Source organism: Uloborus diversus, chromosome 6, assembly GCF_026930045.1.
Source record: "Uloborus diversus isolate 005 chromosome 6, Udiv.v.3.1, whole genome shotgun sequence".
Taxonomy (NCBI): domain Eukaryota; kingdom Metazoa; phylum Arthropoda; class Arachnida; order Araneae; family Uloboridae; genus Uloborus; species Uloborus diversus.
Genome location: NC_072736.1, coordinates 88,501,826 through 88,527,517, shown reverse-complemented (window position 1 = coordinate 88,527,517; position 25,692 = coordinate 88,501,826). Strand labels below are relative to the sequence as shown.

Here is a 25,692-nt window from a genome sequence, read left to right as displayed (position 1 = left end):
GAACGGATAATAAAGTTTTCTCTTAGATTTTTTTTTTTCAAAAAGTATTTTATTAAATTTAAGGGATTTAGGGATCCTTCCTGAAACTTTCAGCTGTTCAAGCCTAAAAAAAGCAAATTTAGGCTGTTTGATTAGAGTAGAGGAAAGAGGATGGGGTTCTTTCCTGAAATTGTGTTCAAAACTGAAGTCAATTTCAAGATATCTTTGGGAAGAAAGGGTTTGAGGGATCGACCTATAATATAGCTGAAAACAAAGTTTCAAGCTATGTGAGAAGTTTAGAGAAAGAGATGAGGAGCCGGAAAAAATTCTAACTTAAATTTTCAAATCGCGATTTTGGATTATCACTGGAAATGTTATCGGGCTATCTTTGGGGGGGGGGGGATACGGATTTGCTTCACAGAATGTTGGAAACTGGAATCTTCAAGACGCATGCTATCTTTAGTTCTAACTTTAGGTAAAGAGTGGTGGTTTGGATCATTTCCTCCGAATATGGATAAGCTAGGGAAATAGGTGGCTATAATGTTTTTTTTAATCGAGACGGTTCAAGGATTCTCTTCGAAATTTAGTGCCTAAAATGCAACTTTAAGCAATTTTTTGGGGGGAACGCAGGAGAAGGAGGATTTTGAAATTCCCCAAGCACAAATCCTAAAAACAGTCTTTGGGGCGATATTAGACAAGGAGGAAAAGGTTACCATCCAGAAAATGTTTGAAAGTGTCTTTCGTCTTAAAGCTTTCGAAATTGGTGTCCTGAAAAGGTAATAATTAGTCATCCTAAACTCTTTGCTCGCTTAACTTCATGTCAGTTTGTCGCCTCAAAAATTGCCGCCCGCGACACTACAAGGAGCAAAATTAAGAGATCATGACATAAGAGAAGAAAAGATTCTTTGAATGTTTACACGTATGCTGAGCAAAATAAATAAATTTTTAATAGAGTATAATTTGTTGAAGAACTAAAATAATTGTGCGTGGAAGAAAGACTTTAAATCTCGTTTTTAACTATTTTCCTCTGAGTGGGAGGGAACTAAAAAGCTGCTACCAATGACCCGAACCAAACCCATTTCTTTTGCATCACCAAAGGAAGCTGAAAATTTTTTATTCGAACTTAAATTTCAGAAAATTTCAGGGATAAAATTATTGAACATAATCGTAAACCCGCTAAAACTGCTTTCTGGAACTTCAAGTTTTGAAAAATGTCCATGGGTGAAATCCCAAGCTCGATCCCTTCCTATAACATCATCTAAGGTAGTCTAAAAATGCGTATTTTGGACTATAATTTCAAAAAAATTTCTTTGGGATTGTACCTCTCTCCCTCCAGCATTGTTAACGATGGGCTAAAATGTACTTTTAAGGCATCAATTTTGTAAATTTTCCAGGTTGCGTTGGAGAGTGCCTGAACTCCATCCCATACAAACGTAACCAGCAATGGTCTACAATCACGTTTTCAACACTTCGATTTCAAGAAATCTCCAGGGGATGACTTTCGTAAACTCCCCACCCCGCCCCAAACTCAGCAAAAATCGTATAAAATTACCATTTTAGAGTTTAAAAATGTTCTACCTAAAATTGTGTTTTTAGATTAATAATGGGTAATTTGAAAATTTTCCAATGGGGCTTCCTTGGACACCCCCCTCTCTCTCTCTACAACATCATTAAAGATAATCAACAGTTTTCTTTAAGATTTCAATTTTAAAAATTGCATGAGGAGTGTCGCTGTAAATCCAAATTTTTCCCTTTAATTTTACCTAAGATGGGATGCAATCGCGTTTTTTAACTTCAGCTTCAAAAAATCTCCGAATAAAGAACTCTGAACCTTCTCTCTTCCAAATGTTATCAGAAGTCGTTAAAAATGAGTTTTCAGAATTGAAATATCAAAAATTTTCCGGGGGCAAGCCCCCGAACCTGACCCCCCCTTTTTTTTATATATCGTTCAAAAATTGCGTTTTTGGAATTTAAAGCTAAAAACATGTAGTGATGGGAAAGACGAGGGGCAATATAAGTCGAAAAAGGGTTATAACCCTCGTAAAGCTCTAAAATCATATCCATATTTATGTATTCATGCGTGTTATAAATCCATCTCCCGTATCCATGAAGAAGTGCACAATTTTTTACTATATCATGTAAAAACGAGGGCCCCTTGAAAACATTTGCTACGGGCCCCGCGTTGGCTTAATCCGGCACTGGAAGGGGGCTCTTGCTCTGTAGGTTCTGGGAGCCACTCTGTGGTTTCTGAGGGTTGCTCCATCACTCTTAAGGAGAGGCGGCTGAGCACTCCGCACACACCATTAAAGCACTTCAATCAGAGCAAGTTTAACTTGGAAAATTGCAACCCAAAAGCGAATGAAAGAAAAAATAATCAACTTACCATTTTTGTGCTGTGATGAGCTATTACTTGGACACTCATAAATGAAAGATGGTTCAAAATCTGTTTTGGAAAGATTGTCTAGAAATGAAATGGTAACAAGTTTAATATCTTGCGTAAATAAATACATTTTGCAAAGGATAAGTTAAAAAGCTACTAATTCAGATTAACTGAATGAATTTAATTCACTGAAGCAAGTGAAGAATTTCCATAAATAGGCTATTAACATTTATAGGACTCAAGCAACCATATCTTAAAAAAGGCTGTGTACTATTTTGTAAGGTAGAAATTTCTTCCTCTATACTGCCCTGCTAAGTACAAAAGTTGTATTTGCACTTTTTATAAAAGTTGAGTTATTGTGCTCAAGTGGTTCTTTGTCACATATTTTACTTAAATACAATGTTTTAAGGTCATTTGTCAATGGGAAATATTAAAAAAAAAAGAAATTATGAAAAAGTTGCATCTGAATCAAATACATGGATGCGCAAAATTTTAAACGGCTACTTATCATTTTGAACTTGGCTGCAGATATGACTTTTGTGCTTAGCACAGCAGTATAGAGGAACGCAATTAGTAAAGATAATTCTTATAATGTAATGTGACAGGTGAAAATTTTATCCTTCCAATTCTTTTTTAAGTACTTGCAGCCTTTTCTATAACAGATATCTTCAAGCAAGGTAGGGTTAATACCAGTACATGATATTTTATGCAAAGACATGAGAGGGTTAAGTTAAAAAATAGTACATAAATATTTACTCAAAAAGAATAAATAAATGAAAAAACACTGAAATGTGAAAATAAAAGGAAGACTACATATTGAAAACTAATCTATTTTGCTGTGGAAACACAATGACTCAAAAACTGAATGATAAAACAGGAAAATTTCTCTTTATAAAACCACCCAAATGAAACATTGCAAAGTTTCCCAGAAAGAAATATAAACAGGTCACAGTTGTAAATAAATAAATCAAAACAAAAGTCAACTTTCTTTCACAAAACAATAATCCCAATTACGTATGAACCAAATGATGATATTAATAATAACTTGGAGAAATTAATCAATTTATGTTGTTGAACTTTTTTTATGGTTGAATATTATTCACTTAGTGAGGAAGGGCAAACAGTAAAATTTACTATAGCATAGCAATTGCTTTTATGAAGTGAATCTAAAAATACTTGTACTGATAATAAAAAATTACAGCACTTTCAAAATGAAAGATTTTCAGCTGATCAATGGATTGAAAACAGAAATGTACTTAAAGCAATCTGACATATCTTATTCTTTTGTGAGATTTTTTTTTTTTTTTTCAAATTACTCAGCATAAATGAAAAAGAAAAATGCTGAAGCTGCAATACCTGAAAACATCAAACAAGTGCCCTTGATTCATAAAGAATTCTATTTGTTTTTCTAGAATTTTTTTCCAAATGAAAATGCCAAATAGCTGTCCCCTCCCTCATTTAGATTACTCTTGCAGTGCCATCACAAGTACATGCATATCAATCACCTGTCATTTGTTGCTGATGCTAGGGATTAAAAGTTCTATGGTAATTTCAAAAACTAAATACTGTTCCTTTTGTGGCATTGGTTAGGGAGGAGAAAGGATAACAGGGAAACTATACCCTACTTCAAGAAGAATGATAAATACACCTGGTTCTCTGTTTCTAAAAAATTTAAAGACGACCCTTCATGGTCCCAGACGCTCCACTGTAGTTTTATAAGCATTCTATTTAAGGACGGATTCTACTCAGGAAAATTTTTTGTGGTCCCTTGAATGTTGTTAAATAGAGATCCAACTGTATGGTTCGTTTAAATGATCCTGTTTAAATTGAGAGAATCATTCTTTTTCTTTATCTTGCCTTTTATTTTTTGGGCATGGATTACAGAGCAGGGGTTCTCAAACCTTTCCAACTAGTAGCGCGATTTTGGGTTTTGTGAAAGGTCCGTTTTGCTTGATCGGGATTTTGTGAGAGGTCCATTTTGGTTGATCAGATTTTTGTGAAGGGTCCGTTAATGGACCCAAATATCCTCTGGCCAGACCCCTGGTACAAGTTTTGTTTCCAAAATGTTCAATATAAGGACCTTTTGTATTTCGTTAGATATCAAGTCTAAAGTTTGATCGTGACAGAAGAATTAGTCTTAAGACTTGATATTTGTTGCATAACGAAAGTTTCGCATATTGAACATTTGGGAAACAAAACTTGCAGTTTCTTTCTCTAGTAAAGTCAATGTTTTGCTGTACTGGTAATATGTTTTTTCAATAAGCCTTCCAAAAACTAAATGTAATTGCCACAAAACCCAGACACGTTGCGGCACACCTTGCCAATTCTCACGGCACCCAGCTTGAGAACCCCTGTTATAGAGAGTTGATTAGAAGAAAATATATTGATGTATCCAAGGCACGGTTTGAAATAAGGATGGATGTAAAAATCAGTATGAGTGGCACCTAACTTTTGTTTCATCAGATAAAATGTTCTGCTTAGATGTACTTTTAACGTAAAGTAGCTTAAACAAAGATTTCTGCATAACAGAGTCAACTCTCGATAACTCGAAGTTCCAAGGGACCAGCTAAAATCTTCGAGTTATGGGAAGTTATAACAGCTTTCTCAAGAGTTTGAGACTTAATGAAGACTTCAAGACAAAGGAATATTTGATTTATAAGGCTTCCAGTTATCGAGAGTTGACCTATTAAGCTAGTAAAGAATAATGACTGAGTGTATAAGTACATTTGTTCAAATTATTTTTTCAATAAAAATGACAGCTGGATGTTCAATCACAGTTGTCACACTAAAATTTTTAGTTGCAAAATAGGACTAATGACTGCTTTTTTTGAAATCTGATCTACGGTCAAAGAATACAAGTTATTATTTATTCCAGGGGCATTAGTCTGGAAATAATTCCTGCCTAACATATTGCTAGGTCAAAGCAGGAAAATATTCCCTAATATTCTTTTAGAAAAGTAAAATTTATTTTGGAGAACTAAAATTGAAAAACACATAGCAGAGATCATGTCGTAAATTTCTAAGGATGAGATGGAAAATGGCAGGGAAAGAAAAAAGATGTTCTGTTTGCATTTTTAAACTCAACAATGTTTGAAAAATTGAATCAGGAAAAATTTTAACACAATTAAATATTTAGGGGAAGAAATTTTTAAAAATGAGTTACTAATCCAACAGACTAGTAACTACTAAGTTTCACTGGTCTAAACAAACTTTTTGTGGTCTATTCTTGAATCCAAGATTAATAGTGGAAAATTAAAGAAAAAAGACAAAAATATATAAAACAAAACAAATTAACATGATAAATGGAAGCAATCAGCAGTTTTAAATAGTTCGAAAGATTGGGGATAAGAAGAAAATAACAGACATATTTCTGTAACAGCAAAACTGGTCAACAAATTTAGTCAACAATTTATCTCGGTTGCTGCTTTGGGAAGGTGATTAATAGGAAACCAAAACAATACATTGCGATGCTATAAAATTCCTTAACATTTCTTTTTCTACAAAGATTTAAATATTGTAAATAAAGGTACAAGCTTACTCCTGATAGTATCCAAAAATTATGACACTTAAAAGTTTTCAAAAGAAAACAGGAATAAAATTTTACTGGTTCCATGAACCACTAAAATTTATATAATGCTTGTTAAATGGATGTTTTTGTGGTCCTAGATCAGCAGACCACTGTTAATATTCGAACCCTGAATATGATATTTTTCAAGTTCTAATTATTTTTCTTCCTCTATTTTTCATGATGCTGAATTTTAATTTAAAATACAAAGCCTGAAAATATAAAAGATGAAATTTTTTATTAGTATTTTGGATATTCCTAATTTGAAATATGCTAGTTGGGGTGTTAAAAATATCTCTGATTCCTACAGTTATTTTTTAGTCAAGTTCAAGTTGACACAAAAGAAGTTTCACACATTTCATTCTGCAAATGTTCAAGCAATACTATAATAACAAAACATTGCTTTACATTATTATATAATCCTCATAAAAGCCAATGATCGAGAAGCCCTCGAGTTTCAGCAATGAAACTCACGCCACAGCATGATAACTTCATAATATGTTTTGGTAATGTTTAACCATGCAGGGAAAGGCTTTATTGTGACAAGGTTGAACTCGATCGGGCAACTTAACTGTTTTACTGGTAAGACTGACATTTTAGGGGAATGAAGAAACGAAAAAATGGTCATCAACGAACGCTACCAACTGAAGTTTAGGGTTAATCCACTGGAGTTAGGGTTACAATTTCAACTATCAAAATATCCCCAAACAGGCAATGGCTTCGTTCAAATGTAGAAGCAATTTTCACCCGTCATACCTCGACGGGCAACTTTCTAGTTTAATTATATTAATGAATATTTATAAGACTTTACAATCATGAATTATCCACCTTCTTAAAAAATGTAGTTGACCTTCAAGGTTTAAAATGTGATTCCAGCTCTTTTATTCATAATACTGATGAATTAATATAAGACATGATTTTAAATTTACTAAATGAAGAACGACAAACCTGTGTGTGTGTAATAAATAATGACCACCAATGTGAATAGAATAACAACCAATGACTTTAGGAGAAGTTTTCTGCCTCGCATTTCTGGACGGAAGTTCTGAAATATTCAAACAACATGATATTAAATTAACGCAAAAGAAAAGTATAATTTAAAACTTATATCAGGAATAATATTGTTTTCTGAAAGTTGAAGACTGTTATTATCAACATTTAACATAAGTATTCCTACACAATAAAATTGCAAACATAAAATGCAATACACCCAAACATTCAACGAGCTTTAAAAAACCTCAAAGAAAAAAGTGAGATGTTCACTTTGTTGGTAAATTTTGGGTAATAATTCATTGATTTATAAATCGCTAATGCAAACATAAGCAGCCTTCTTGGCGGCTCGTACAGGGGGGGGGGGGCGACTGTTCCCTCACTTTTGAAAGCAAAGGGGGCCCTGCCCGTACACTTTTCAGAGGAAAAAATAACGATCGATAGAAAAATTATTTTTTATAGGGTGAATTAATTAATTTCACGAAAGCAAAAATTAAAATTTCAAAACAAATGAACTTTTTTCATCTTATTTCATAAAAGTGGAACTTTGAATTGGAGGGTACAGTCTAAGATGGCAATGGGTTGTGACTTTTTAAGCCATATTCAATTTTTTAAAGGTCATAGAATCAGTAATGTTAAAAGTCTTTAATATAGCCCAATTATACAAAAATAAAAATAATAATTAATAAACAGCTTTAGGTGCCACGCCCCTTAACCCCACATACTTCTTTTAACTAGGGCTCGACCGATGGCATTTTTTGGCCGATGGGCCGATGCCGATTGTTCAAAGATGGCCGATTGTTTTCCTTCAATCGCCGATGGCCGATGCCGTTGGCGAAAAAAAAAAATCTAATAGAAATAAATTGATAAGATTGTCAGGGATTTAAAGGATCATTGATTCATTTCATTTTTACTTCCTTGCTCCGAATAAGGAATTGTAATCCCCCCCCCCCAAAAAAAATCAGATTTCGACCTAAATTTCTATTTTACGATTACCCAATTTAAACTTCACAAGTTCTTTCAGCACATTTGTACATAATAACATATGTACCTAAGAACATATAGATGATCAAAATATCCATTTTGAATGTCTCCTTAGTTAATTATCGCAAATTCTCATGTGATGTCTTTATGCGCGTAAACTTGCGTCACTCAAAAACTTTATGAAATAGTAAGTTGAAAGCTCATATGTACGTAGCATGATATAAAAGTTCGAGGACAAGTTAAAAACCATACCCTGTATAAAATCTTATCCAGAATAATTCACATAAACGAAGTACATCTATCTACAAAATAGTCACCTTGAACGACTATGCACTTATGCCAACATTCGTATAGCTCTTTTAGAAGGATTCTTGGAAGACATTTATCGCAACCTCCTGTAAGGTCTCTTGCGCTGCTTCTTTAACTTCATCGTGGGGAAGAAGTCCACTTTCATGTGGAGGATGCACGGTTCGATTGGTCAATAGTCTGATATGACAAATAAATAACATAATATTTCGTCGAACTTAGCTCCGTGTGATTTTTACCTGTTCTCAGCAAAAAAACATTTGCATGGATGCCGCTTTCTTCCGTCAGGAGAAGATAAAGCTGCATCACAGAAGGTAGCGAAAAAGTGGCTTCCAAGAGTGTTTCCAAAAGTTATATGAACACTGGCAGAAGTTTATAGTCCCTCAAGGTGACCTTTTGAAGGTGGATGTGCTTCGGTAATGTGAAATATTTTAGGTAAGGTTTGATAGTACAGATTGTCCCTCGAACTTTTGGATAGTACTACGTACAAACTGTATAGGGTGTAGTTATGCTTCTCCCTATATGTATTCTCCATTCTATGCTGTATGATGGAAGACAAAAAAAAAAAAAAAGAAGAAGAAAGAAAAACAAAGAGACTGTTTAATAACCAACTGATTTTTTTTTTTTTAAATTGAACATATAACTAAGATTTCAGTAATCTTAATATATATATAAAATGCTAATGTGCGTACGTAAAGGCAGGGTTTTCTCTATCACCACCAATTCCAATCAACTTCTGCTTGGGGGTTGTAAGCACCCCTTGGTCTCCTGGTTAGAATAAGGGAGTTTGGTCGCGGTGGGTGGAAGTGGGTGGTTGTGGGTGGCAAAAATGTGAAAAAGTGTATGTCGGTCCTTTTCTAACTTATGAGAACTACGAGAAAGTTCATAAAATTTTAGGAATAGTCTAGAAAACTCCAGAATGTGTGCAACTGTTACAATTCATCTAGATTGTTCTAGAAGATTCTCAATATTTCTAGAATGATCCAGAAAGTTCCAAAACATGCGCAAACGCTACAATCGACTAAAAATGTTCTAGAAGGTTCTAGAAATTTCCAGAATGATTTAGAAAGTTCTAAACGGTTCTAGAATGATGTAGAAAGTTCCAACAGGTTCTAGAATGATCTAGAAAGTTCCAAAACGTCTGTGAACGTTATAATCGACTTAAAATGTTCTAGAAGGTTCTAGAAATTTCCAGAATGATCTAGAAAGTCCTAAAAGGTTCTAGAATGATCTAGAAAGTTCCAAAACGTCTATGAACGTTATAATCGACTTAGAATGTTCTAGAAAGTTCTAGAAATATCCAGAATGATCTAGAACGTTCTAAAAAATTTTAGAATGATCTAGATAGCTCTAAAACGTGGACAACTGCTAAGATCTATTTATAATCTTCTAGACTGTTCTGGTACTAGAAATTTCGATATTCGATGGTATATAAACCGAAATTCAGTAACTTTTCGTCAGTTTAATTTTAAAAGATAACCAAGAAACTAACAAAAATAATAAATTATTGAACTTAAAACTTTTTTTTGAACATTTATATTTGAATGCTACCTTACAAATACAGATACAAATGTGACGACCAGCAACAGGCTCTGGGCCCAGCTAGGCTGGTCCTAGTCAATTAATTAGTCCCCAATGAAGATCAATATGGCCCTCTTAAAGCTATCCACTCCCTTGCTCATTACCGCCTCTTCCGGTAAGCTATTCCCAGTGCCCACGACCCTGCTAAAGTAGTAGTTTTTCCTGATTTCCAAGTTAGCCTGAGATTTAAATAGCTTAAAACAATGACCCCTTGTCCTGCTTTCCCCGCAAAAATTTAATCCATTTACATCTTTCATTTTGATAAATTTAAATAACTGAATCATGTCCCCTCTGACTCTCCTTTGCTCCAGGCTATACATGTTAAGCCTATTAAGTCTGGTATCATAATCTAAATCTGAGAGTCCCCTTACTAATTTAGTTACCCTTCTTTGAACCCTTTCCAATACAAAAATATCTTTCTTCAGATAAGGCGACCAAAACTGAACAGCATACTCTAAATGAGGTCTTACTAAACTCCTATATAAAGGCAGAAGAACTTTCTTAGATTTGTTTGAAATAGATCTATTGATAAACCCAAGCATTTTGTTGGCTTTGTTACTAGCAATACTGCACTGTTGACTAAACTTGAAGTCCTGATTTATAAAGATACCCAGATCCATAACATTTTCTGCCTGATTTATGACTGAACCCTGTAAACGATATCTCATACGCTTATTTCCATGACCTAAGTGTAGCACTTGACATTTCCCTACATTAACTGCCATACCCCATTTATCTGCCCACTTAGTAATATGATCTAAATCCTCTTGCAGCTGTTTTACTTGTTCTTCATTTTCGACAATCCCCATAACTTTTACATCGTCAGCAAAACAATTCATGCTTCCAGAAATATTTTCATTGATGTCATTCATAAATATAATAAACAAAAGAGGCCCTAAAACTGATCCCTGAGGAACCCCACTTAAAACATCACTCCAATTAGAATGATTTCCTCTCACAACTACTCTTTGCTTCCTACCAGTAAGCCAATTTCTAACCCAAAGTAAAGTTTTTCCTCCTATTCCTATGTTAGCTAACTTGCTGTGTCAAAAGCTTTTTGAAAATCAATATAAACAACATCCACACATTTTTTGTTATCTAAAGCTGAGGTAACCTTGTCGTAGAAATGCAATAAATTAGTAGTACAGGATTTACCTTTCCTGAAACCATACTGCAAACTAGTCAACAAATTATTAGTCTCTAAGAACTTCATGATCTTAATTTTGATCAAAGTTTCGAAAATCTTACAAATCACTGAAGTCAAACTTACAGGTCTATAATTCCCAGCAATACCTTTAGACTCCTTCTTGAAGAGTGGCGTTATGTTAGCCAGCTTCCTTACATTTGGGCAAATACATTAAACGAAATGTACACTGGAACAAATGGACAGAAATCTGTAACTCTTTAAATTAGAGACCATGGTTTGTTTTTGTTACGTTTTGAGATTGTTTTCAAAAACACAGTTCATCCTTTTTTTAAATAATGTAACTAATTTCCGTTTTTCGATTTTTTCAAAAAAAAAAAACTACTTCATACTGTCTATCATTTGTGTGAAATTCTCATCAACTCCTTGAATCTGTCACCACCAAATTACTCTTTTCAATCGAAACATTTAATCTTTAGAAATATAAAATTGATATTTATCAGTTTTTGAATTGTTAGATTTGAGAATCACAAAAAAGTCGAAACTTAATTTTGGACTTTATATTGGAATGAGCGCATCAGTTTGGACTTCCTAACGGACGTTAAAAAAGATTATGTCAATGGAATAGCAAATGGGACTTCATGCACCGGTCGTTAACAGATGGGTCACAGTAATGGGAGGTCGCTCTAAAGAGCGTTGGCTGTATTGTTTAAATTTGTATTCCTCATTCAAAGTTCTTCTTAAAACTAAATTAACTTAAAAATATCAACCTGTAGGAACTAAAATGTTTAAATGTATCTACTTGCGTCATGTATTATTTATTACCCTTCGTTTAGGCTACTAGTTAGTAACCCTTAATTCATAGCATTGAGAATGAACTACCCCTTAAAAATCTACCAGGAGTGTGTACCCTTTTGAATAATCACTGCACTGGCAGGGGTGGAGAATATTAGGGTCCCGCTTGAATATTTCAGAAATCTGGCAAACCTACCTATGAGCAGTCTTAGACAACAAAAATTTTGGTAACTGCTGAAAAACAATTGTCAAGACTTTCAATTACTGGAGCCACCCCAGGAAAAAAACCAGGCGAATCATCAGAACCTTGAACTGAATCGGGGTAACGATTTCTCAACGTTGAAATTAGTGTTCTTATATTTACTTGTTATGATTTATTTTAGATATTTAATTTTTTTTAATTCAATAAACTTTTATATCTTTCTTTTAAAGACTCGATAAATTTATCTACAGAGATGTGAAATTTATTAGACTCAAGGAGTGAAAAACAGGAAAATTGATTATTCCGGTTAAAAAATAACCTGCTTGATTATGTTTTTTGAGAATAGTCGAAGAACTATATACATTATTTCGGCGCAAAATTTCCCATTTTCTTTAAATATCTCCTCCTTGGCAGCATTGAGTCTTATCTGATAACAGCCGCCATTATGTAATGTTCTGTTGGTGTTTCCAAAACTTTTTCTGCAGCTGTGAATGGTGTACAGTATTTTTTCATGTATTTTTGTGCTAGGATCACCAAAATAACAAGTTTATGAGTGATTTGTTTTGCACACTGGTTTCAAGGAACTTTTAGAGTTCATGATTTTTACTTCGGACATTGATTTTGGTGAAATAAGTAAGCTGCCTGACCCCTCACCAAGCAAGAAAGCATTGGTTACGTGTATGCGAGACCAAAATACCTTTTTACAAAAAGAAATTGTGAAAAAACTTACTATTTCCCAAAAAACTGACAGCAAAATCAATGTTTCTGTCAAAGAAAACATACTGCTTGTCCCAAAGAGCATGGGAAAAGCAGTGGCGCCGACTCCGTGGGGCTTGAGGGGGCCCGAACCCCCTCAAAAATATTTTTGAGGGGGCAGAGCCCCCCAATAAATCAACAAAAATTAATTACATTATGCTTTCTAAACTCATAAATTTATCTTTTATTTCCCTTGTTTGAAGATAGTTTACCTTTAAAATACATTCAGCAATAAGTTAAAACAAATAATTATTACGGTTGTGTAAGCAGGTTAACTGAAAACGAGTGGTGTGAATAATGATACCTAGTGTTACAGTGCTGCAAGTACTGTAAAAATTTGTCCCAGTGTGCGAACTTACGGGTCAAGTCTGTTGTCGGTGGGCAGCGCTGCGGCGCGCTCACCTAAGTGTTGCTGATCTGGAAAAAAATATATGAGAGTTTGATTTGTATATAAAATGGGAGGCGTGATAGTTTTGAATATTTTTGAGAATTGTGTTTAAAAGAAAACCTTCACAAAATGATGATCCTTCCCTTCCTCGGAATCGACGTATAACAAAGAAGTATGAAAACAACGAAGGCAGCTCACCGCACTTTCAAAATCCCAAAGGAATACATTTGACTTGCGCTACTTATGCGGAATGGCTATAACGTGATTTTTTCTCCAGTATTCAGACCTAACGCGAATTCCTCACCTGCAACACGAAAATTCTCGGAAAGGAATCGTGGTGTGTTCGTATCGGCTTTGTTATTGGCTACTAAAAATTTTTTTTTCATGAATGGATCTTTATCCTTTTAGCATCGCTGAGAGTAGAAGTTCCCTTTTCATTATAAATGCGAAAGTTAATGAAATATAATGACACCTAAGAGCGCTGTTTCATCTAAAGTTTGTGAAGATAAAAAGAGAAAGTTTTATGACAATTAAAGAAAAGCTAGAGCTCCTTGAAAAGCTGAAGCTCAACTAAAAAATGCATTGAAGGTAGCACGAGAATTAGGTATGAGTGAATCTTCCATACATACAATTACAAGTCAAGAAACGGAAATCCGTAAAAATTCACCGAGTAGTGTCTTAGTAAAATGCAAAAATTTATGAAAATGGAAACTGCTCATGTATTGTGTACGAATATCATTAATGGATCGACTGTACAGTACAACTAAAGGTGCATTTGCTTTTCTTACTATATACTGTGTCTACCGTATACCAGTTTATTTTTTCCTTCTTTCCCATTAATCATTGATTTTGTACATCGTAGCAGTATTTTATGTGGAATAAAACGTTTTTTTTTTAAATACAAGTAAACATTCAGTTCTTTATGTAAGAAACAGTAATGTACAGTTAGTCAAGAGATGGTTTTTAACAGTTTGAGGGGGAGTTTACAAGTGTCTAAAATAATTGTGTACGTTTATAAAAAATTTTATATATACCCTTTTCCACAACGCGAAAATTCGACTTACGCGAGGGGTCTTGGAATGCATCCCTCGTGTAAGTCGGGAGTCGACTGTACTACAAGGCAATATACATTGAGGTTTGTAAAATAGTGCAATTTTGCATTATTGGGCGATTTACATCAACTGGACGAACACAGGTCATTGCAGTTGAACAAGAGTGCTTGCTTTTATTAAACAGAGGTGAAAGAGAGGAGAACATTTTGAAAAATCAACTGAGTTTTTCAAAAATGACCTAGACATTGAGAGACTGCGTTTACACTTGAATATGTTAGCCGATATCACTAATGTAAAAACAACTGGTCTTAAAAAGCATGCATAAATTAAATTACCTTTTTACGAAAATACTGTGTGTGTTTGTATTTTTTCTTCCTTTTTTCAAAGCCAAAAAATATGTGTCGGGCTTGTCGAGTTTTCGAGGTTCTAATGTTGATTATATGACTTTAAAACTCACTATTTTTCATCTCAAATTTAGAAAATTTCCTGCGGCATGCCCTCCTTCCCCCGATACTTTTTAAGTCTGCGTCTCTGGGAGTGCCCTTCAATGCAAGTCAAACGCCCTACCTCTTCCATGCCTAGCTACGGCACTGCATGAATCCCCATAAAATAGAACAAAAAAATGTCTCTTACTAAGACAAGTGACATGATCTAGTTGAACCAGAAAAATTTGTATATCAATTTTTGGATTATTTTACTTTGAAAACGCCATGCCACATACTGTTTGTTTGTTTAAATTATACACACCAGAAAATATGTAAATTGGCATTTTCAAGGCACGAAAATCGACCTTCATTTGGGGGGGGGGAACCTCCATGGGATTACATAACCCCCTAAACCCCCGGTGATGACTGGGCCAGCCTACCCAATGATTTTTGCAAGTCGGGCCCCCTGGGGAAAAGGTAGCAGAAAGTGCAAAAGGTCTCCAAGGATGGAAAGAAAACTTATTCAAATGGTCAAGGCCAACAGAAGAGCAACTACTAAAGACCTTGTTAACAGTCTGAAGCAGTATGGTGTGGAGGTGGACCCAACATTAGTCCAACGAAGACTCATCACCAATCTGGTCGAAAGCCATGCAGGAAGGCCAAAATCACCCCAGATATGGCAAAGAAAATGATTAACTGAGCCGAATATGTTCAAGAGATGTTTTAGAGACCACTAAGTCTGTTAAGTAAAAAGGCATTTTGGTCTCACATACACATAACCAATGCTTTCTTGCGTGGTGAGAGGTCAAGTAGCTTACTTATTTCACTAAACTCACCAAAATCAATGCTTGAAGTAAAATCATGAAAACAAACACTAAAACTGTTCCCTGAAAGCAGTGCACAAAACAAAATCACTCATAAACTTGTTATTCGGATGGTCCTAGCGCAAAAATTCACGAAAAATACTGTACGCCATTCACAGCTGTAGAAAAAGTTTTGGAAATAACAGCAGAACACCATGGCGACTGTTATCAAATAAGAATCTATGCTTCAACGGAGAAACTCAAGGAAAACGGGAAACTTTGCAGCGAAATAATGTATATAGTACTTCAATTATTCTCGAAAAACATAATTAAGCCTTTAGAAAGGAGCTAGAGATAATTTTTTAACCGGAATAATCGGTTTTTCTGCTTTTTACTCCTTGAGTCTAGTAAATTTCACACCTGTGTAGGTGATTATTTTACATTTCAATGCTTAATTTAATTATTGGTGGAGAATTTAGGTTTTAATCGATTTTTTCTCATTTTTAATAGCTTGATTTGCTTAATAATTACACATTTAATTTATAATTACAGCAGCATTTTTGCCAGAGTTTTGCAAACAAATAAGTACTATACTTAAATAGTTTGGTAAAAACCTTTAAAAATGCGCCAAGTGTTTCACATTATTATATTTCGCCCAAAAACTCAGAAAAATTGATTAAGATCTTACATTTTTCAAATAGTATAAACAAGGAGGCGATTTTCGACCAAAAAAACATATTTGAAGGTTTTTTTTATGTACATGGTTTATTACTTGACATAATCAAACGAAACTCACAAGAGAAATGGTTCAATAAAGTTAAAAGCTGGTATTTCCGCAAATAACCATCATTTGTTATCTCCTTTCCGCGCACTCAACGTAGAACACCTGCGCTCTTACCATCGCTTCCACTGCATTCGGATAATTTAATCACTATTACAATTTAAGAAATACGGAATACGAATAATTAAGTTTTTCAGGCACAATATAGCATGAATTCTTCGTATTTCCTCCGGCTGTCATGCTTTATTTATTTATTTTTTTTTATTTATTGACAACATACATTTCGAGTTCGTGTACTTGGTCACACAGGACCTGTTTATGCAGACAGAATTAACAGCACAGAGAGGGAAATTACAACCAGGGCAACGGGCGGGAATCGAACCCACCACCTCGGGATTACTACAATGACGCGCCAACCAACTGCGCTACCGAGGCCCCAGTCATGCTTTCCATTCGAATTTTTGTTCGCAAATAAACAAAAACAATCAATGAATACGACTGCTGCCAAACTTTAGCATGACAGAAATATCAGTTTGCAGACACAAAACTAGCAGATTACTCTATACACACGTTTCAGCTTTCTTGTAGCACCAAAACTTTCTGTGCTGTATATGCAGTAATCTGCAAGTTTTGGGAAAAAAAGTTTCTTTATTTATTTATTACGAAGCTAAACATCTTCACATACATAGACGACTGCGTGCCAAGTGCCTTGCCTCCGGACACGCACAGGAAAGATTTGCAACACAAGAGAAGGAAATAACACCCAGAGCACGACGGGAATCGAACCCACGACCTCCGGCTTAGAAGATGATGCTTCTACCACAGAACCACGGAGACCGCAAAAACGTTGTTACTTTTCATTTTATTTTATGAGCGCTGACCACAATAATCACTGACGTCATTAACACACGCAAACATAGACACAAAAAAAAATTAATTTGAATTTTGACATCTTGAATTCAAATTATGTTTTTCGCAATCACGAGTGTGTGTGGGGGGGGAGGGATATGTGTGTTTGTGTGTATGGAGTATGTGTATGTAGGCATGTGTGTTTGTGTCTGTGTGCAGGCATGAAAGTGTGGGTAGTTTTGTGTGTGTGTGTATAGGTTTTTGTGTGTGTATATGTGTAAGTGTCTGTATGTATGTGTGTGTGTGTAGTTGTGTATGTATGCGCGTATGGGGTATGTGTGTGTAGGCATGTGTGTTTGTGTCTGTGTGCAGGCATGAAAGTGTTGGTAGTTTTGTGTGTGTGTGTGGTAGGTTTTTGTGTGTGTATATGTGTAAGTGTCTGTATGTATGTGTGTTTGTGTGTGTGTCTGTGTGTAGTTGTGTATGTATGCGCGTGTGTGTGTGTAGTTGTGTATGTATGCGCGTGTGTGTAGGACATGGATGCAACCTGGAGACGGCTTTCGCTATAGGAGCAGCAGCGTGAGGAGCCCGCCTGTCCACGGTGATGGTGCAGAGGGTGGCGGTTGGAAGAATGATAGGACATCAAAACAGTCAAATGAAAGCATAATGAGCAATCGGGATTGCTCAAAAAAAAAAAAAAATCATTTGAGTTTTGATGTCTTGAGTTCAAACATGGCCCCCTTTGATAGCGCTGACGCTTAACGGACCTTGAGAATTTATGACTTTTCAGTGTTATAAACCGATGCAACTATGATCCGCTCATGCATCCACTAATCAATGTCAACGTTCCAAAGTTTGCTTGTTTTTGATTGGACGTCGCCCATTTTGACCCAAAGAGGTGCTGAACGGAACTGCTGCATCCACCAATCAATGGCAACGCAATGGAAACAGGGGCTATCTGTCGCGCTTTCTTTGTTGCCTTGACTTTCAGCGAATGTCACGGCCTATAAGCGAATGGCGATAGAACCCTAATACTCGTTATGTTTCCTGTTTCTACAAATGGAATGGAAATGGAGAAAAAATTCGCACCCGTCATGTTATGACTGGTGATTTTCTAGATTAGATGATACGAAACGCGTTAAAAAACGGTAGTTAGGAATGGGAATGGGATATGGTAATTCAGATGTGGTTATTATGGCCAATTTTCACGCATTACACTTATCATAAAGATTATATTTCAGCGTAAATCGGTATGATAATTCTATTTCTTAGTCACCTTAAATTAATAATCTGGAAAGATTGTACTTGTCTAGAAAGATTGAAGTTTGGTTATTTGAGTTCATCTTTATAGGTGTTCGTCCTAAAAAAAAAAAAAAAAACTTGATTTTGCACAAGACCCCTACCCTTCCCCCGGTTTTTAAGTATAAATTCTGCTTGAGCTAAGCCCTGGGGGAAAAGTGAATGAACGAAAATGCGAATAATTTGTAACCACAGCGACGAGAATTACTCCTCTCTTAATAAATATTGTTACGAATTCTGTAAATAGTAATTATTTTTAGGAATAATTTGTTGTAATCTAGCTAAATTTGGCAATTATTCCATTATCTTTCATCTAAAATTATCTTAGTAACATAACCTGTAAATAGTTTCTTGTAATGTACATACAACCCAGTAACATTCGAGTGAAGTATACGGTTCCCCCCCCCCTCTTTCTGAACGATAAGATTTGTGAATGGAATAAAAAGAAAATATGAGAAATTTGTAGAATTTTGTAGGATTTTCTAGATATTTCTTCGCTCGGTATAAAACGCGGGCGTCTTGTGAATGAAAGCAGATTCAGTTGTGCTGTCTGAGATTCGTCTGGGCCGTTGTTCTATTTATTGCAAGGCATTCGCGCTTTGTTTTTGCGTATTTGGATGTAAATACGTGTGCCGTCGTTGAGTTTACGGTGTTATTTGATATTTTCTTAATTGCTGATGATTGATTTAGCAGTTGTAACTACATTTCCTGTACATAGCTGTAAATAATCTCCGGTGCTTTCCTCAAGGAGAAAGTTTGAAGTTGCTACGAACGCGATTCATCGCAGTGGAAAACAAAATCCAAATAAAATTTGACAAAAGATTCGATTCCAGGGAAACCGTATTGCCACCATTGAAACTCACGTGGAGGAGAAAATTAAAGACCTAGAGAGGAAACTGGCGACGTCTGAAAGCAGTTCTGCTGACTTTGTATATTCAGCTACCCGACCTTCAATTAAGCTCGCCACATTTGACGGCATAAGTCTTCATGTCAAGTGTATAAGACCCAGTTCCTGATAGTTTCCGAAGCAAATGGATGGGACTCGGTTACCAAGGCCTGCCATTTTGCAGCATCCTCGAGAGGTGACGCAGCGGACATTCTTCAGACCCTTCCGGATAGCCAGCGCCTGGATTTCGCCGCCCTCACATCTGCGTTTGGAGCTTCGCCAACGTCGTTCGTTGAGAAGCGCCAGAAATTTCAGTCGACTCCAGTTGAAGTCCCGTTTTCAGAAAACCGGGGAAACCCTGCAAGAGCTAGCGGCCCTACTAGCAAAATTTCTTGCATCAATCTTGACAGATCTTGATATTATACTGACGGCGTCAGTATTGACGTGTTTCATACTGCATAAAGCTTGCATAATGATTAAAAAGCAATATTACAATAACAACACGTATGCAACATTGCATTCATCTTAAAATATCAATATTGATATTACCTTACAATAACAACATTGCATACATGTTGACGCCGTCAAGATGATATTGATTTCATGCTGTCGCCGTCAAGGTAATTAGCACACAATAGAACAGGTGGACCTTCGTTGATACTTGCGCATGCGCACAGTTCTTTCTACCCAGCGTCCCTCGCATTGCTGGCACATCTTCCTCCTTCGACCTTCGATTCAGTCGGTTAGAGGAGCAGCACGTGGCGTTGCATTTTTAGGCTTCGTTAAGTTGGTTGCTTAGTTATTAGTGTGGAATATTATTGTTTTAGGAATAACTTATGAATGACTGATAACTGCATTTGTTTATTAATATAGTACTAAACAAGTCATATTGCAGACGATGTGCGATCAATGTTAGAAATGGCCGAAAATAACTTTTTTCGTCCCTAGACTTTGAAACAAAGAACATGAAGCCCAGAGTTTCGTATTATCACTTCAATCTCACGAGTAAGATTAATTTTATTCAATGGTTATTTATGTTATTCTTTAAGATAAATTTATATGTTTTGTCCATGGGATATTTTCAATGCTGACATCCATTTGGAAATTTACTTTATTGTATTTATTTAGTTATTTATTATTTTGCTTTCTTTACTCTTAAATGTGCTATAAAAACTTCCGCAATTATTCCTAACTAGGCATTGTATGTCTTTATAATACAATTAGAAGCATGAATTCAAAAAATAAGTCAAGTATTACGCAAAACGAAGAAACTTTCATTTTTAAAATTAAATTGCGAGTACTATTAATACCTTTATATGAATTTCCGATCAGATGTCAGCTTTAAGAAAATATTCTTAGGCTAGAAAACTATCTTGAAGAATAACAGAAATAGTTAAAGAATGAAATTTAATTCTCGAGTTTAAAGTGAAAATAATACAAATAAATAAATAGATAAAACACCTTGCAAACGAGCTGATTTCATACTGTCATGTCAATGTATCCTCACATTTTCTTGTCATATCAATACGTATGCAATATTACAAAAGCAAGATCATCTTGCCTAGACCTTGATTTCATGCTGGCATGACAACATCTTGATATTATCCTGTCATATCAATTATGCAATATTACAAAAGCAGCCTACCTTGATATTTTCCTGATATTATGTTGTATACACCTTGTCAGTCAATATTGTAGCAGCCTGCTTACAGCATAAATGGAGTAACATAACAATATTGAGGCAGCATTAATGCAAGATGATTTTTCTTGCATGTCAACCTTTATGCAATGCTGAGGCAAGATATTTTGCTTACTGGGGGTGGACGTCGAGATAATTCTCATCTGGCTTTTTGCGACTGTCCTGCAGATGTTCGAGACAACCTGGCACTTAACTACTTTATTGACTGAGTTCGGGATCCTGAAATTCGAAAGGCCGTCCGGATGGCGGATGTAAACGACCTGAAATCTGCTTTGTATGCGATGAAATTTGAGGCAGCCCAAGAAGCAACCCGTGTGGATCGCTATCCAATCCGGACTCTGGAAGCTGATGAGTCTGATTTCAGGTCGTCCCACCTCGCTGAACTTGAGAGACAACTCGGAATTTGCAGATGACCATGAAGGAAAAGATGCTTTCATTGTAGCAATACTGTAACAGAAGTAAAAGCGCTAAAATGCAGAAATTCAAATCGAAAAAAGCTTTCATTGCCTAAATCAGTGTAGATAAAAACTCTCTGTTGAAAGTACAAGCAGAAATTGTCTGTACATCCACACTATCTTTAATTCTATGCAGTGGCGGATGGGGCAACATGAACCGGCCCTGGCATTTACAGGCCAGCCGGCCCCTTAAGACATGTTCCTTGAAGAGGAGACGCTCCCACAGTCCTTGAGTTTTTTTTTTTTTCAGATGTAAAAGATAGAGCGGATACATCTTCTAGTTTTAGTAGGGAGTCATCATTAGAATTTGAGTATTCAAATTAGGAGAACTGCGTTTACGAATGTGGAGAAAAAGAATCAATAATACGAACACCTGCATAGTGAAAATTAATATTCTTGCTGATGATGGGGGGAGGGTCGGCGGCATTCCCCGGAAATTTTCAAAATTATAGCTTTAAAATCGCATTGTTAGACTTATTAAATGATCTTGGGCGATGTTTGCGGGAGGGGGTATTTGGAGAATTCCCCCAAAACTTTTTCAAAATCGGAGCTCTAAAACGTATGCGTAAGCAATGTTTTGAAATACTAGGGGGGAGAAGGGCGTTCAGGAATTCTTTCTGGGCAAAATTTCTCAATTGAAGTTCCCAAAGCGACAATTTAGGTGACAATTGACGATCTTTGGGAGGGGGGGGGAAGGGGCTATGTTTTTTGAAATTGAAGTTCTTTTAAAAGTGTGTTACCTATAAATTGCACCCCCCCCTCCTAAAGTCAATATCTGAAGGTCTTATGTGCAATAACGATTGATTAACTTTTCACGCGATATGGCGTGAAAAGAGAACGTATAATTTTGATGAACGTCTTTAAACTATTTTTAACAATGTTAATAAGAGCAAAGATCCGGGTTCCCCCCCCCCTCCACTCCGGGAATTTTTTTTTTAAATTAGTTGTCTTAAAAATGCATTCTAGATGATCTTAGGCAATGTTTGGGAGAGAAGAGGCTCGAAGGTGCTCTTTAAGAATTTTTTCGTAATTGAAATCTAAAGAAAGGGATTGTAGGTCTTCTTTGATACCGTAAAGGGGACCGACAATTCTTGGAAACTGAAACTTAAAAAACGTTATTTCGTCGACTTTCAATGACGTGAGGGGGAGGAATTTTCGGGACATAATTTGGAATTGAATCCCATAAAACGAAATTTGAGAAGACCTTTAGTAATGCTGGCGAGTGTGTTGGGAACAAAAAATTTTCCAAGTTAACTTTTAAAACGCAGTTTTTGTCGATCTTTGGTAATAGTAGTGGGTGAAGCTGTTCGGGGACCTTCCTTCGGTAATTTTTCGAAATTTGAATTCTAAAATGCAGTCGTAGATGATATTCACTGATGTTACCAAGGGTTCAGGGGCTCTTCTTAGAAATATTTTCGGAATTGAAGCCCTAAAAAAGAAATTTCATACCATCTTTGGTGATACAAGGGGAAGGAGAGATTCGATGACCTCTGAAAAATTTCCTAATTGTAGTCCTAAAAACGAAATTTTAAATGATCCTTAAAGATGGTGTGGAGGCGCTTCTGCGGGATTTGGGTGATCACTCTCCTGGAAGCTTTTCGAATTTAAAGTCCTAAATACGAATTGCAGGCCGTCTTTGATAACGATAGGTGATATGAGATGGGACTGGGTTCCGATTTAGAAACTTCCCCTGCACTCTTTCAAAATAAAAGTTTTAAATGCGTATCTAATCTACTTTGGAGGTGTAAAATGAAGGGTAAGGCTGGAGGATGTCTCTCCCTTCCGCATTCTTTGCTAAGTCCCTATCTTTTTATTAAATTATTGATACAAATGTTATGGAAAAACCTCCTCCCCCCAGTATATTTTTTCCGAGTTCATTTTAGTTCTTTGTTTTTTTTTTTTTTTTTTCATAGTGAAATTTTCAATTTCCAACCTGATGTTTGAATTTGTTTGAAATTAAAGAGTTTGAGATTCGTTAAATTGATTTTTTAACATTTTGGACTGATGTAATACTTTCCAAGGACACCAGGTCTTCTCCCAACTTTATTTTACTTGATATATCCTCCAGCTAGAATATCTTAATAAAGTTTTATTTTACTTTCGTTTCATACATTCAAACACTTAGTATTCAGTACGTTACAATGTTTTAAATCTCCCTTACTGCATTTTAACTTTTTTTCTATTTAAAATATGCTTCGGCGGCCCCCATGAAACTGCTGTTATTATCTAGCTATTTATTCATTGTATTAAATTGAAACTTGTCATAGGTTTTTACTATGTACTGAATACTTTTTTTTCGGTTTTTTTTTTTTTTTTAAATTTGTCAGAATGTCTCGAAAAATTTCAGCTGCCTTTAGTTAGGTAAATTACAATAAAGAACCGTGGATGTTCCTATAAAATATTTAAAGGTTTAATTCTTTAATATTCAAGGGTTGTATTTTCTTTCAAAATTTTGTTGAGAAAATATTTTTTGTCACTGGAATTAAACTTGGTATTTTGTTACTTCTATTTAATTTTTTTTTAAATACTGAGAAGGTTTTCTTTTCTTTTTTTTTCCAACTTTGTTAAATTAAAATTGGCAGTCACGGTTCTACGCCTGCCCTGGAGGCGGCCATGCCTTTACGTGTTCATTGTCCCCTACAGACTATTATTACAGGCAGTTGTTAGGGCCTTAGAAGGTTTTGGACGGTTATGCAACAAAATTATCTTATCGGTCGACCGATGAATTTATAGACACACAGAAAAGCATCTTATTGCTTACAGCATAAGTTTGCAGAGTTCTTTTTCTTTAAATTTTACAACCATTACTTTTCTTGCAGCAATTTTCTTATTAGTCGTTTAGAAATATACCGGGTTATTATAATGTTTTCAGAGGTATTTATTAAGTTTTTTTAAGGAAGAAAAAAATGGGGGGAAAAAAAATCAGTTTTTTTTTTTTTAATTCAATTGAAAGATTGAATGCGGCCCAAACCAAGGCGGCCCACCGGGCATTTGCCTGGCTGCCCGCCGGCCCCATCCGCCACTGATTCTATGCTGAGTTCTGTGCTGTTTAACCTTAATGGGGTCGTTTCCAAAATTTTAAAAGTATTTTTTTTCTGAAAGAGCATGCTTAAAAACATAGGATCTGACCATTTTTTAAATAATTTGACTAAGTTTAATATTTAAAAAAAATTTCTTAAATCGGTGCGCTTTCATTGTTAACGTTTCTATCGTGTGACATCACAAATGATGAAATGCCATTCAATGTGGCCATTTTCACAGAGTAAAATATTTAATTCGCATCTTTACTCACGTGTATTGGCAACGATATGGTTGAGAGCAAGCGTGGAGCGCAATATTTAATTCGCTTCTTGATTATTATAACGTGGAAACGCGAAAGAGAGATGCGCCAAATTGCATCATTTGTGACGTCATAAAGACCACGCCTTGTTTTCAAAATCGGACATCTTAAATATTAATTAAAAAATAACGGATGGGAGAATGAAAGTATTTTCTGGGTTCATGCTATTTTTTTTACTCATTCTATCAATTTCAGTGACTAAAAGTAGTACTTTTGACTGAAGGAAACAATCCCATTTTGAATGCAGTTGCACAAAGTTTTCGAATAGCACACCCAAGTAACACTGAAACGTTACGTCATCGTTACATCACGTTGCAATTAGTTGAAACATCGTTACCGTTTCCCACGCAACGTGATATCACGTTGCTTTATCGATTCGTTACAAAAAGCGCAATTTTGAAACGTTACATCACATTGCTAATTTCTTACATTTGTAACGTTTTTTTTTTTTTTTTTTTGGCCACTAGAGGGCGCCTGTGATGCAGGGAGTGTTATTGCTGCTAATTTGATAAGTGTTTTCTTACTATAATTTTTCATTATTACTGTCTATTTTTAGGTTTTTTTACTTCACTTTATCATGTAATTTAGTTTTATTGTGTTTTGGGGGCTCATTTTAGCTGTTATTGTATTCTTGAAGTGTTTTTGCATTTTTTGGAGCTAAGCCTAACATGTGGTGATCTCCTGGTTTTTGATCTTGTGTGCTTTATTGGGTGTAGCAACTCTGTTTATTTACTGCTGTTTTTAGTATTTATTCTGTGTTTTTTTGCATTTTTATCTTTCTGTTTTGCCTTTTGGAACATATTCACTGAGTAGAAATGGGTGTTATATGCATTATGAAAGAGGTAAAGAGTGGGAAGGGGGACAGGTGGATCTCTTGTGATTTATGTCATATGTTCTGCCTGTATAAGGGGGAAAATGAGTCTGTTTTTGAGGAGGATTATATTTGCACTAAATGTGCTGAACTCTCAGACTTAAGACTTAAGATGCTAGTTTTGGAAGCCCAGTTAGCATTAGGGTGTAGGCCAGTTGTAGA

At 35.4% G+C, this 25,692-nt stretch overlaps 1 protein-coding gene across 2 annotated transcripts in view; it reads right to left on the bottom strand.

The window, feature by feature from the left end:
- Positions 1-16,562, bottom strand: part of LOC129223977 (lactosylceramide 4-alpha-galactosyltransferase-like) — a 50,836-nt gene extending 34,274 nt beyond the window's left edge. For both annotated transcript variants that reach the window (XM_054858368.1, XM_054858367.1), the window contains exons 1-3: positions 16,249-16,562; positions 6,873-6,969; positions 2,363-2,440 (exon numbers count right to left, since the gene is read on the bottom strand). In XM_054858368.1, the coding sequence (XP_054714343.1) occupies positions 2,363-2,440; positions 6,873-6,969; positions 16,249-16,251 (178 nt within the window). In that variant the 5' untranslated portion in view covers positions 16,252-16,562. The remainder of the gene's footprint in view (positions 1-2,362; positions 2,441-6,872; positions 6,970-16,248) is intronic.
- Positions 16,563-25,692: the final 9,130 nt, after the last annotated feature.